Genomic DNA, 13,417 nt, shown 5'->3' on the forward strand with positions numbered 1-13,417 from the left:
GATTTGAATAGTCTAGAATTAGAAAAAAAAAAATCATCATGCACTTAATATGCAGTAGGCCTATGATGCGATTTTGTGCCATAATGGTTAGTATCAGCCTCAGAAGGTGGTTAAACTCTAACTTGCAAAATAAAAAGCTGAGAATATTGGTGGCTTTCCAGTTTTAATTACCCTTCACTTGGCTTAACCTATTCAGACAATCAACGTCCTGGCCTAGAATGTAATTTCAGAAATGCAAATATGGCCTCTCCCACAGTGGACGGTATCCCACACAGCTGGGGCGTGGTCTCTGATAGGAGGGGTGGGGGCAAACACTGCACGCTGTTGAGTTTTCAAATGCGCCTGGCAAACAAAAGTAGTTTTCCAAGCAGGAAGCAGGGAAACAACCTTGGAGCAGTAGACTCGGTAGACTAGTTCTCACTGAGACCAGATCACAGCATTTGTCGGACAGGTTATAAATAAGCAGGCAGTGTTTGAACTCATGAGTGAAGGATATTAAACCGTCTTTAAACCGCATGTGCTGTGAATTAAGGACACACCGGTTCAGGTGTAGTGGTAAAGTTAGTATAGCTACCATTGAGAACCCAGTGTTTGGAGTTGGAGTATTCATTGATTAATCAGATTTATTGTGTCAGCGCACAAAGCCTTGTCTGCTTCATCTAGAGCGCCCGCCCATTGGGGTTTCTGCGGAGCGATAGTGGGAGATTGATTATAGTCTCCGGGATTTGCCGTGGAGGAAGCCAGAGCCTGTTTGGACTGCGATTTGTTCTCCCATCAGAGAAGGGGAGGACAATCATAGCAAGGTCTAACCGTCAGTCCTTGCAGATCTCCCAGTAGCCTACACATTAAGTCTCCTGTCTGCGATCAAGTCACGCTGGACTTTTGTCTTTTGCCGGGGAGGCTGCGAGTGTGAATCGCCTCCGCAGTCTCTGATGCGTAGTAAACGGGGAGTGGGTTGGGTCGCCTAGGCGCCTGGCATTCGCACACGTCGTCAGCGATAAAAGCAGATAGGTGAGGGTGAAAGCGAGGGGAAGCAACACCCGAGGCATTTTTAAGCAGGAGGACGCAGGAGTGGTGAGTCTGTCGGACACTGGCAAACCGCCGGACTCACCGGCTGTGGATTTGACTCTCAAGACAAGCCCCGGTTGCCTTTATCGCCCGGGATTCGTAGACCTCCTTTCGGATTCAGGACCAGCGGTTAACCACACTGACATATCCGACCAGACATCACATCTTCGTCTAAAGGATATATTGGAAGTGAATCTGCGGGGCAACGCACAATGGCAACCGGTGCGCTCGTTCTTGCCTTTGCGCTGCTTGGTAAGTCATCTGAAGAACCTTTCAGCCTTCATTTGTGCTTGTTTAGATTAACTGGGTGAATCAAGCATCTGTTGTGTCTCAGTCACGGCACACCTGTATTTGTAACGAGTTAGTTTGGAGAACAAGTACTAGTCATCATGAGTCAGGTTGAAGTAGGCTACATCGATAATCACTGCAATAATGACAGTTGATGACAGATGTGTGTGTGTGTGTGTGTGTGTGTGTGTGTGTGCGCGCGCGCTGAACTAGGTTAATGTGATATTTGGACTTTAGTCCCAGATTAACCCTTTACCATCTGACCTGTGTTTAAGGGATAAACATAACAAACAACCTGCTGTCTGTAATTACCCATCACACACATGTATAAAACATATTATATAGGTACACACACAGACGCACCTGGATCACACATCACCAGCAGGTGCCCATGACCCCAGGGATTGAAGTCATCTAGTGGGTGGGAAGACACCCAGTACCAGCTTACTTTTATAAAGAGTCATACCTCATAACCCACTGTGTGTTTAGTTCTCACACGTTTGACACTTACCTTCAGTTTATTGGATTTCACAGACAAATGCGAGTTCAACATGTTCACGTGTATAACAGTCCATCTGACACATACAAACATTCATAGGGGCATGATTGCTTATATATATATATGTGTGTGTGTGTGTGTGTGTGTGTGTGTGTGTGTGTACACACACACACACACACACACACACACACACACACACACACACACACACAACATCCTGCCTGTGAACTGTCCCAAACAAACACCAGATGGCTTTTCTGTTCCTGGATGGGGAGGCCTGTCAGCGCTGCCGGGCGACAGAGGAAGGGGGGGCGGGAGTGGGAGTGGAGTGGAAGTCGGCCTGCTGGAGGCCCCCACTTGGCCAAGAGGATTACCAGGCTGTGCCTTGCTTCACGTCCCCTTTCACCACATCAAAAGTCACTTTCACTGGGATACGGGCTGTAAATGACTTATTCCAGTGAAAACCTGAGATGTATTGTTCTATGTAGGCCTAGAAGACTGCACACATCTAATACGGTGTAGGCTGGATAAGAGAAGGCTTTCATATTACATAATAATCATGAATCACATGGTTAAATGGGAAGCAGTTTGAGGTGGTGAAGAGAATTTCAGCTGTTAAGAAAGATTGGGTTTTGTTTTATGTGGTGTGTCTGTGTGGATCACTGGCACAAATCACAACGGGGCCTCTCATATTATGACATGCTGCCAGCATTATTGGTGATATTCGAATGTAATTCTGTGATTATGTAGCAAATAAATCCACCAGAGCTTAAAAATCAGTGGTTCGATTGAAAATTAATTGCCAACAATGTTGATAATCATTTTGAAGTTGTTTTGTAAGCAAAATTCTCCAGCTCTATGTTCTCAAATGTTAATATTTTCTGGTTTCATGACCGTAAACGGAATATCTTTGGGGCTGGACGTTTGGTCAGACAAAACAAAACATTTGAAGGTGTCCCATTGGGCACTGGGACCTTGTCATGGGTGTTTTCCACTATTTAATGGCATTTTTTAGATTAAACAATGACTCAGTAGATTTAACAATACTGAAAATAATCATTAGTTCCAGCCCTAAAACCTTCAATCACAATATCAAAAAAAGAAAACATACCTCTGAGAGGGCAAAATTATGTTTCTCAAAAGCAGGAACCAATCACATTATTTTTATCCACTAGACTGAAAAAGCTTTCCGTTCAAAGTGTTCTACTACTTGAATTAAGCTGCGTGCAACATTGCATGAACCTCAGCCTGTATTTAACACGTACTTCAATATGTACCCACGTGACATCTTCATATACTGTAAAACCATCTTATCTTCCTGCAAAAGGCTGATTTGATTAGCAAGCAGAACTGTTACAGGTTTAAAGTGAGGATACAACTATGTTCCAGTAATGCCATATTGGTGCTAGTGTATTAATAACACATCAGAACAGAATGTATGGCAACATATTGCCATATCCATATCCATTGTTAATCCGTCTTCTAGTGTGCATGCACAAGCATCTGTGTTAAATGACATTGGCATGGATCTGTATTTAGTGTGTGATTAGCTGTCATGTGGCATATGTGTTTCTACTTGCATTTGTTTGTGAAAAAAGAAGTAAAATGAAGGTGGATGACAGCTGTGTGTTAGATGGAGACTCTATCAGCCACTGTTAAACCCAGGAGTACCACTTGCACAATTTTTGGCTGGCAAATCTTATATCGGTGTTATTTATGCTGCTGAGGTTGCAACCAGGTGTGAGGGAGTGCGCTTGCTTATTTGTGGCACTGGGGTATATGATATAAAGCATATAAAAGGAGTTGCCTGAAGGAATGAATGTTTATTAGCTTTACAAACAGGATGTCTTCCTTCTCCCCCACAGAGTGTGAGAAAGATGTCATGCTTTTGGTGTGGTGTAGCACAGTGTGCTTTTTTGGGGGGGGTGTGAGCTTCTTTTTGTGCAAGAGTGTATTTGAAACAGGGAGCCAACCTAAAGTACCCAAGACGTCCCGGTTTATATAACTAAATTGAAATGTAATATGTGCGAGGCTGGCTGGTTTAACTGTGAAATGCCTGAGTGGTTTCCATTTACTGGGCTGACAGGAGAGCAGCCTGCACTCACCCAGGTTCAGATGAGCTGCCACTAGTCCTGTTTCAGCTGGTCTCAGAGCAGCTTCACACTGTACAGAGGAAACTCTTAAAGCTTATGTCTGACAAGATGCACATTCTGCCTCCTGCAGTTATTCACACATTTGTCATTATGTGATGTTTTATATATATATATCTTGATTTGCTCTGCCAACTCAGGAGGACAGGCGCTGTTCTCACCCTGTTCACACACTATCTGAATATGTTATGAATGAATTTGCACAATCCTATGTCAGATGGTTGGTTGTGGGGATAGAAAAAAATGTGATGCATGTTTCTTACCAGTTAAAAGTGGGATGTGGCCATTTTTTCAAAAGAAACAAAACCAAAATGTCTACTTTACACAGAATCAGACTAAACGCTGCATCTTCATAACATAATATTCAGCACAAGTCAGACGCTTAAAGGACTATACCGTTAATTTTGCACGTTTTAGCTCATTTGCTGCAAACCATAAATACTATACTATCACTGCCTAAAATGTTGTAAACCCTGCTGTATATAATTTTTTTTTTTTCCTGCATTAATTTTCTGTTATTTATTGTTATTGCGAGGTAAGTCAGTGCAGACTACAATCCCACATCAGTCTGTAATTAAACTGCATTACCTACAATACCGAAACTTCAATGAAACTAGAATTAAAAAATACACTGCAGACTTGATGCTCACCATATTTTAAGACTCACTACAGAATTAGACAAAAACCTGGACAGTAAGAAAAATACTTTAAAAAAGTTGAAACGCTATGCTTTGGAAAAAGTTGAGCGGTAATATCTTTTACATCCTTTAGTCAGGGACGTAAAACTTGCAAAAACAGTGGTATGATCCTTCAAGAGCATCTTATTTCGCCTTCATCCTCCTCCATTTCTTTTCTGCCTCCCTGTGTGCGGTAGATGTTTTCTTGGTTCCTTACAGCCAGGTTTATCTCTTAGTGAGCTTTTTGATGCTATTTTTGATCAGTAATTTCAAGTCAGATGTGAGACGCTGAAACAATAGCCTGTTATTCTGGCTTATAGTGCTATTGATTGAAAAGAGGAAAGTAGTTGCTCTAACGCTATCAAACTTTACGCTTATCAGCCGAAAGAGTATAAAGCTGGCCGTCCATAATTGGCCCAATCAAACAACATAAAGGTACTTTTAGAGTTAAGTTCCATTTTAGGCATAAGCCTATTTTTTCAGACTTTTGTAGAGTGAAAGAGGGGTTTTGATTGTCCAAGTGGTGCTGTGTCACAAAGGCTTAAAAATGGTGAGAGATTCATCTAATTTTCCATTTGAGACATTTGTTAATGTTAAACTATTTTTTACGGTAAGTTTATAATTAACAGTGAAAGAAATTAAAAATCTGCTGTGTGAACTACTTATTGCCATGTAGTTTTTCAATATTATGATGTTAGTTTGAGGGAAAGTTATGATACTACTTTGTTTGCGTAAAGACAAAGGGACAAAGAGACCATTTAAACTACTTACGATTTTGAAGAGGAAAACCGATGCACAAAACCGTTTTCACTGACTTCTTAACTCTTTATGGTCATGGGAATGTTGAGGTCAACTCTAAGGCATTCTAAACTTTGTCAGGATTCAAAGTTTGCAGTGATACTCCCTGTTGCCCACTCCACCCTCTCCTCTGTCCCAAATAAGAATGACAGCTGGAAGCTCCCGCCCCAAAATGACAGGGATTTTGGTTTGTGTGTGTGGTCAAGCCAAGTGTCTCCTTGCTGTGTCTCTTGAGTCAGCTGTTATCACACTGGGAATGCTTTCCATGTGTAAGCCTCAGCTGACATTAGAGAGAGTGCTGTCTAGACAGTGAGGCAAAATGCAATAACTCACCGTCTGTATAGCTGATGCAGAGCTATGTGTATATATCTATAAATGCTATGGAAAAGTTTGGTCTATGTGCATGTGATTGTCATTATTTTTGCCGGTTCCTGCCACCAGAAACTGAGGACCTACTTCTCTCTGTTGGGGGAAGTACGGGCTCGTGCAGCTGTCTGATTGTGATGCTGTTTGCTCCCCTTGTTATTTTCTGTGCCTGCTACATTCAGTAGTTGCACGCACGCTTGTTTGCATCATAAGCACTAGACCCACGTCTTTGTGTATACCCACGACAAGATGTCTTTTGTGCTATTGTTTTTTTCATATCATAACATTGTTGACTCAACTGACAAAAAAACAAACAATACAAAAGCAGAAACATGACTGTCAGCGTGGATATCATTCACCAGCTAATGCACAAGGTAGCAGTAAATATTCATTAAAGTTGAGATGTCTCATTAGTGATGGATCAATAGAATCTGGATGGGGGGCATGGACTTGTTTCTGTGCTTGTGGACTTTGCTGCAGGGAGGGAATCTAACGGCAAGTCAAATACTGGTTAGTATCTACTACCTATAGGGCAAGTAATTGCATTGTAATACAGACTTCACAGTCTGAAACAGAAACTCGCACCCAACAACCACTGCTGTTTTACAGCAACCCTACTGTTCTTTGTTGTCAGGTTTCCACCCATCTCCATCCTCTCAAAGGTGAAAGGAATAAAGCAACTATTCCTCCAATGGCGCTTTCATAAGAGACAAAGGAACATTTGAGATTGAACGTTATTGGTAGTAGAGCAAAAAAAAAAATTTGTTAATCAAAGCTAGTATTCTCATGCGGTGCCTGTTTTATTTTTTTAATGATGACCCAGATCCGAGCGGTAGTCTCTCTCCAGTTCAAAAGGGGAGATGAGTGACTGTGTGAAGTCAAGCAAAGTTCTTGAGGGAGACTTCCTGCCTGCCACAGTGAATCAGGAAAGTGGCTGGAGCCGGAGCTGGAACAGAGGCAGCGTCTGCTTTGTGTCTGATTTTGACTCTGCAGCAGCACCTCTGGTTAACTGTCAGGACTCTCCCACATCACAACTCCCTGCCAGGATTGCCTGGCTGTGCCTGGCACATCTCGTCACGCCCAAGATCATATCTCGTGTTTTGTGATAACAATCCCAACAATAGCCCTTTAGCCATTCGGTTTGTAGTGTTATTTTGGTCCGATTTGCATGTATCTCTGCCTCTCCTCACTCAAACACTACTCTAGCTGCCTCCTCCTCCTCCAGTGAATGGCCCCTGACCTCCCTCCCCCACTCTTTTCTGAACAATACTATGCCCAGCCCACCTCCTCTTCAAAGAGCACTAATTAGAAACTGCCCTCAAGTGTGATCCAAACCAGATATTTTCATCTTCCTCGCAGTGTCAGAGGAAGAATCTGTGTTTAACAGCCACATCTACCTTGGACTGTTTACGAGCACCTTCTCTACCCATAAAAGACCAACCCAGCCCCCTTCCCCTTGGGATTTGGTCTGCTCCCCCTCCCCACCGCTGTTCTGTGTAGGGAGTGATGGTGACTGGCCGGTGAGAGGATTCCACTTTACTCCTCCACACACACAAGCACCAACAGCGCTCTGAGCTGCTGTCCTCCAGTACAGCCACACTCTACTGCTCCCTGCTTGATCCTCCACCCAAGCAGATCCCACGCTGGTGGGAGACACACCAGGCGGCGTAACTATGACGACCGCTCCCCACCTGTACACCACGGATCCACATTCAGTGGCACACGCTCAGCTCGGTGTAGACGTTCAAATGTGTGTGCTCACATGAATAACATGCATGTCTACATGCATGTTCGATCCCCCATCAGCACCCTCTTATGCAACGACAAAGAGCGCTTCACTCAGTTTGCCATTATGTTCTGTTAATGTGCTTCTTCTCTGCTTTACACCTAAAACCAAAGAGATGTGTGTTTGTGTCTAATTGCTGATGCATAAATGCATGAATTTACAAGCGCATGTCTTTTTCTGCCTGAAAGGCAAAATGACTGACAATGGCAGAAAAAGTCTGTTTGAAGTAGACTAATTAATAGTTAATTAGTTTCCTTTCCAATCTGCAGCTTAATGCACAAACGTGGGAACTGATAGCAAGCTGCCAGTCATACAAAAACTAACCACTGTACATAAAGTAGATACAGCTGTCAGGCTTAATTGCGCACAAGCACAAGATGGATAATGACCGACGATAGCTGAGCGTTTTACAGCCTCACATTCTTTTACAACAATTACAAACATTCAGTCGACTCCGCTGTAACAGTTGCTCATGACAGGACATTATGAGATGAGCTTTTGTTGTTGTTGCATAGTCTGTGTGAAAGTTTTGTTGGGGGTAGATGTGAGACCACAGTGCTTTGTCATTCAGAAAGGGTGGTGTGTGTGTGTGTGTGTGTGTGTGTGTGTGTGTTTGATGGAGGGTTGAGGTTGGTTAGGACTGGGGGTTGGAGAGATGAGGTTAGTGGGGTAGCAGATGTCCTTACAGAGTTAATGGGTTTGGCGAAGGGAGTAGATTGAGGCACTTAACGTACTGGTGTGTGTTCATGGGCTGGTATGAATGAACCAGTTTGACAACTAATGTGTGTTTGTGTTTGTGCTTGTGTGCATGGGCTGATATGAATGAACCAGTTTGACAACTTTCCTCTGCCCCCTATATCTTGACCCTTGTGTCTCCCACACTGTTGTAAACAGAAATAAATAGTAGATGGGATGATGAAAAAAATTTGAAACAATTGATGAAAGGATGATTGGCACTTTTAACTACTAACCTAAACACTTCCATGTGGCGAACAGACAGTCCTGCCACATCTCCTTTTTATCACATACAGACTAACTGGAACCATCTGTCACACTGTTAATGCTTACCAAGCTCTCAATGACCCACAGCACTGTAGATTTGACAAGACTGCATCTACTCGACATGATATGAAAACTATAACACTGAATCTTCTATATGATTATTTTGATATGTACGTTGGTGAGAAGACTGTACTGGACTGTAGGTTTGAAAATGTCTCCTTTGTCAAGTGCCTTCAATTCAGTGCTTATATTCAGTGATCTATGTGGAAGAATTAAAAGCAATTTGACAGGGGCATTCTAGAGGAAAATGATGGAGAGTATGCTTACTTCCTGTATACATAACTTGATTTTCTTTATGTGCTCCCATTGTAACTGCTCACAGTGTAATTTATGTATAATATAGTATGGCATAATAGTCCAGCTTTATTTTGATTTGTGCATCTTGTTTGTTTGTGTGTGTGTGTGTGTGTGTGTGTGTGTGTGTGTGTGTGTGTAACCTTGAAAAACCTGGCATTGTTTAGCCTTATGACTGTAGGCATTATACATGCCAATGAGTTGATCTCAAACACTAAATTTTTTTACTGTGGCCTTTTGGACAGAGGCAAAAGAGTCATCCAGCTGCAGTTTCTCACTGTCTTTCTCGCAGTCTTGATTTGAATCTGATTTATTCATAATAGAAATAGGGAATTGTCTTCAAATATACACACACATTTTTAGGCTTTAATTATATTTATACATCAAGATGTCACTGTAGCGGTGCCATATGTGACTATGGTGTAGTAACTGAGTTATAACATTGCACAGACTCCCCCGTTGACTATTGCTGCACTGCTGCAAAGCTACAGTAAGGAAAAAGTAGCAGAATCTTATAATTATTCTCTAATAAAATTTTAAATAATCATGTTTGCATTCCCTCACCTTCGCGTTGAGGGACAGAGAGCTAAAGCAACATACAGTATAGCATTTGATAAGCAGTAGCTTTACTGGATGAGAAGGAATGAGTTTTGTGTGGCATCACTGATGAGAATTTTGATTGAAATTATTTGATGAATGTGTTATTTAGAGGGTTGAGAGGAATCTCTCCCTGCTGGTTATCGTTTTCAAATGATCGCTCAGAATGAAACAATAAAACTCGAAAGCTATTTTCTATCGTGGTCAAACAGGAAAGTGAAGCAGCTGAGGGTCTAGGAGGGAGGATGAAGAGGCAGCTGTTCAACAGAGAAGGATAGATTATGATGTGCTCCATGTTGACACTATAGACAATTACTACCAGCACCGGAAACGGATAGAAGAAAATATGAATCATCCCACATAGAAAAATCACTTTTCTGCCCACACAGCCCGTACATTAGGCTACATTACATTTACAGTGTAATGGCTACAGACACCTACAGTGTACAGTAACACATTGACACAGTATGAATTAGCCTTAAGACACCCCATTTCTTCTATCCTGGTCTCACCAGCTGTTGTGAGCCACAGCGCAGGTGGGGTCATGACTGTTGTAGCCCAGGGGGCCCATAAATCATGACTAGTTAGCATATAGAAAGAGCAGGGCAGCCTGACCCAGGTGTGACTCAAAGCAGGAGTCCCAGTTAAGAGCTGTAGACTTGGATTCAAGTTGCATAAATCTGAGATTTGACATGGACGCAACTCCTGTGACTTGACTGACTTAGACTCCTTAGAGACTTCAATTGAGATTAGACTTGAAAGCAAAAACACTCATGTTTTACAACATTGTAAAGTCATTGCCTGTATAGTGAATATAAGACTAGTATATAAAAGTTTCCTGCTTTCCAGGACTGTGAAAAGTTTGATGGGGAAACCTTCGCAATACTGCTGGTTACAGTGTGGCTGATTCAGTGAATTTGTCCTTCCATGTAACTGTCCTCATCTTGTAATCCTTGTGTATGTACCACTGGCATCACCTGCCTCTCTCTAGTTGAGCCATGCAAAGATGAAATAGTGATGTACAGTAAATCCACTTCATCTTCCCACTCTCTGAAAGCCCCTGTACTCTGTGGATCTTGCTCTGATTAGAGTTCCATGGAGGTAATGGGTTGTTGTAACTGTTGTCAGCTGTTAGAGCGGCCTGCTGGCCTGTCTAACTGCCCGTCTAATGGAAGTTAGAACACTTAGTCTCCCTTTCTGGCTGGATTTCTCCATGTCAGACACTCACACACACAGAGTGTCACACCTGTCTCCCAGCTGACAGGCTTCCAGCAGATAGAATGTTTTTCCCTTGAATACTGAAAATCATTTAGCTTTGTCAGTACAGAAGAAATATGCAGTCTCCCTAATCTTTCTTTAAAACAACCCAGTTAATAAATCAAACAGTGGAAATGGGATTTGTTGAAGGTTTTGAAGCTGGCAAAAAGGGTCACGTTGTTAATGACAGTCCTGCTACACTGATTTCTATATTCCAACGCAGATGATGGTTATCACAGCGGGAAGGCAAGGAGTGGAAAAAGAGCGAGAATGAGGCCTGAATTTTAATGCTGCATAGAGCCCATCAACCTGAGAGTCTGAGAAAGCTATGGGGAGGAAAGAGTTTCGATTCTCATCACTCCATTGGTTTATTTTAGTATGACTTGCTTGCCTGGTGCCATGTACAATGAGTGAGCAGCCAAATATTCACATTCTTGCTCAAGGACAGTGTGAGTTCACTAGCATCAGCCGAGGCACCAGAGGCAAATAGAGTAGCCAAAAACTGTTCTCAAGGTACTGTTCCTTTGCAAAAATTGGCTACTCCAATGAGCATGACCAGTTAAATGCACACTGCTCATACACTGTTAGTATGAATATTTACATAATGGTGCAGGAGTTGCATGATATACTGTGTGAAAGCCTGACAAAGCATCTGTATTGAATTCCCTGGGATGAGAACGGGCTGGCTGCATGGTGCACAAATTTTTCATCTGTAAATATTAGCTGCTAGCACTATTTAAAAGCCATACTACCATGCTGTAGCTTCAGCCATCATTCTGCTCTGAAAAGAATCATGTGGATGCGTGATTGCGGCAGGATAAAAAAGCACCAACAGACTTGGGACCAGCTGACCACCTACCTCTAACAGATCATAAATGCAAGAAATAATAAATAAATAAGTAGCAAAGTAGCCCAATGAATGTACATCCAAATGTAATGGAGTAAAAATAATGATTTGTGTCTACAAATTTACTTAAGTAAAAGCAAAAGTATGATGAAATAAAACTAGTCTGACAATTTACTCAAAAAAGTTACTTGACTACATGTAACGGAGTAAATGTAACTCTCTATACCCAACTCTGTGAGATACAAATTCACTTTTCCAAATTTAGAAGTTGAAAGAAAAAACAATTATCATCTTGCGAGGCTGCATTATAATGAAGCACATACAGGTTTATTTTGTTGTATGATTTCAGGAAACAGGCGCAATTCTCATTGTACCATCCCCGTATCCACTCTAAATGTTAACGTTTCCCTTGCATGAAAATGTCTCTTCTTTCTACTGCTTTCATCTTTCTCACTCCAGTTTTCCCTCATCTTGGAATCTCTCTGTCTTCCTCACATTCGTGCTCTCTCTGGTAATGATGTTAACAGGGTCAAATGCTTTCGGGAGACTAGAGGGAGAACGACGTGGAGTGATTTTGGAGAATGGTTAACCAGCGCTGAGAAGTATGTAGAGGAAAATACTCTTATGTTTTTCATCTTTCTCCAACTTTTTTTTCTCTTTGTCACACATGTATGTGCAAGACATACGTCAGTGGTACGCTTTCATGTTCACTTAGTTCTGTGCAGTTTTGCGGTGTTCAGCACGCTGGAGGCAGAGTTTCTCGTTTTCTCTTTAACTTCCTCTCTCTTCTTCTTCTTCTCCCTCTCCTTTCCCCTTTCCTTTCATAAACCTTTAATAATTGCTACCTCGCTGTCTGAAAATCTTCACAAGACTTCAGATCTGCAGGATGAGCCTGAACCTTCCGTGGGGAGATGGGACATTAACTAGGTCCTTTTTTAGCTGCAACCAGCCAGTAGCTTACTCTATTGTTGGTCAGTCAGACACAAATCCCCCCACCCTTTGGAAAACACAGTTTTCACCCTAGGAGGCTGAAACTTGACATGGAGGTAAAGAGTGTATGTGTGAAGGTGTTTGTTTGTGGGAATGCCACTTTGCTGAAAGGGGTATGGCAATGGAAGTGGCTTATAATTGCAAAAAGGTGCACAAAGCTGTGCCCACCCTATAGGAACCGCAACTTTCTGTTTTTGATGATGAAATTTACCATGGATGTCAAGTTGTTTTACTGTGTGTGTGTGAATGCATGAACACATGGATGCATGTGTGTTTGTGGTTGCAGAAATTGCAAATTCACGCTTGTTTATGTCTAGCAAACATGTTCATAATTAATTCATATTTCAGTGGCTGGAGTAACTTCAGTTCCCCCACTCTTCACCTTTCCCCGAAGGTTTTTGCAGAAAGCTTTGAGGGTAAGGACTTGCTGTTCAAGCACACCATCAGGCAATACATTTAACATTTGGTTTTGATCTGAGACCAATTAATATCAGGGACAAAATCAACACTATTCATATAGTTACTGATATGTTTTATTAAAGCCTCTAAAATCTTAACATCTTCTCTATATTGTTAAATATTCATGACTAGATAACGAAACACCTAAAGTTAAAGTTCAGAGAAAAACATTAGTATTAATTCACACACCATCACATTTAACACCCCAAAAACCCAGAAAATCTGCTTCACCAGGATGGTGTGGGTGTGGTTTATTCAGATTTTATTGACAGGCCTGGC

The 13,417-nt window shown here is 41.9% G+C and overlaps 1 protein-coding gene across 1 annotated transcript in view; it reads left to right on the forward strand.

The window, feature by feature from the left end:
* Positions 1-322: 322 nt before the first annotated feature.
* Positions 323-13,417, forward strand: part of igsf3 (immunoglobulin superfamily, member 3) — a 68,142-nt gene continuing 55,047 nt past the window's right edge. The window contains exon 1 of the mRNA XM_046053349.1: positions 323-1,320. Within this exon, the coding sequence (XP_045909305.1) occupies positions 1,281-1,320 (40 nt within the window). The 5' untranslated portion in view covers positions 323-1,280. The remainder of the gene's footprint in view (positions 1,321-13,417) is intronic.

Source organism: Micropterus dolomieu, linkage group LG07, assembly GCF_021292245.1.
Source record: "Micropterus dolomieu isolate WLL.071019.BEF.003 ecotype Adirondacks linkage group LG07, ASM2129224v1, whole genome shotgun sequence".
NCBI classification, from domain to species: Eukaryota; Metazoa; Chordata; class Actinopteri; order Centrarchiformes; family Centrarchidae; genus Micropterus; species Micropterus dolomieu.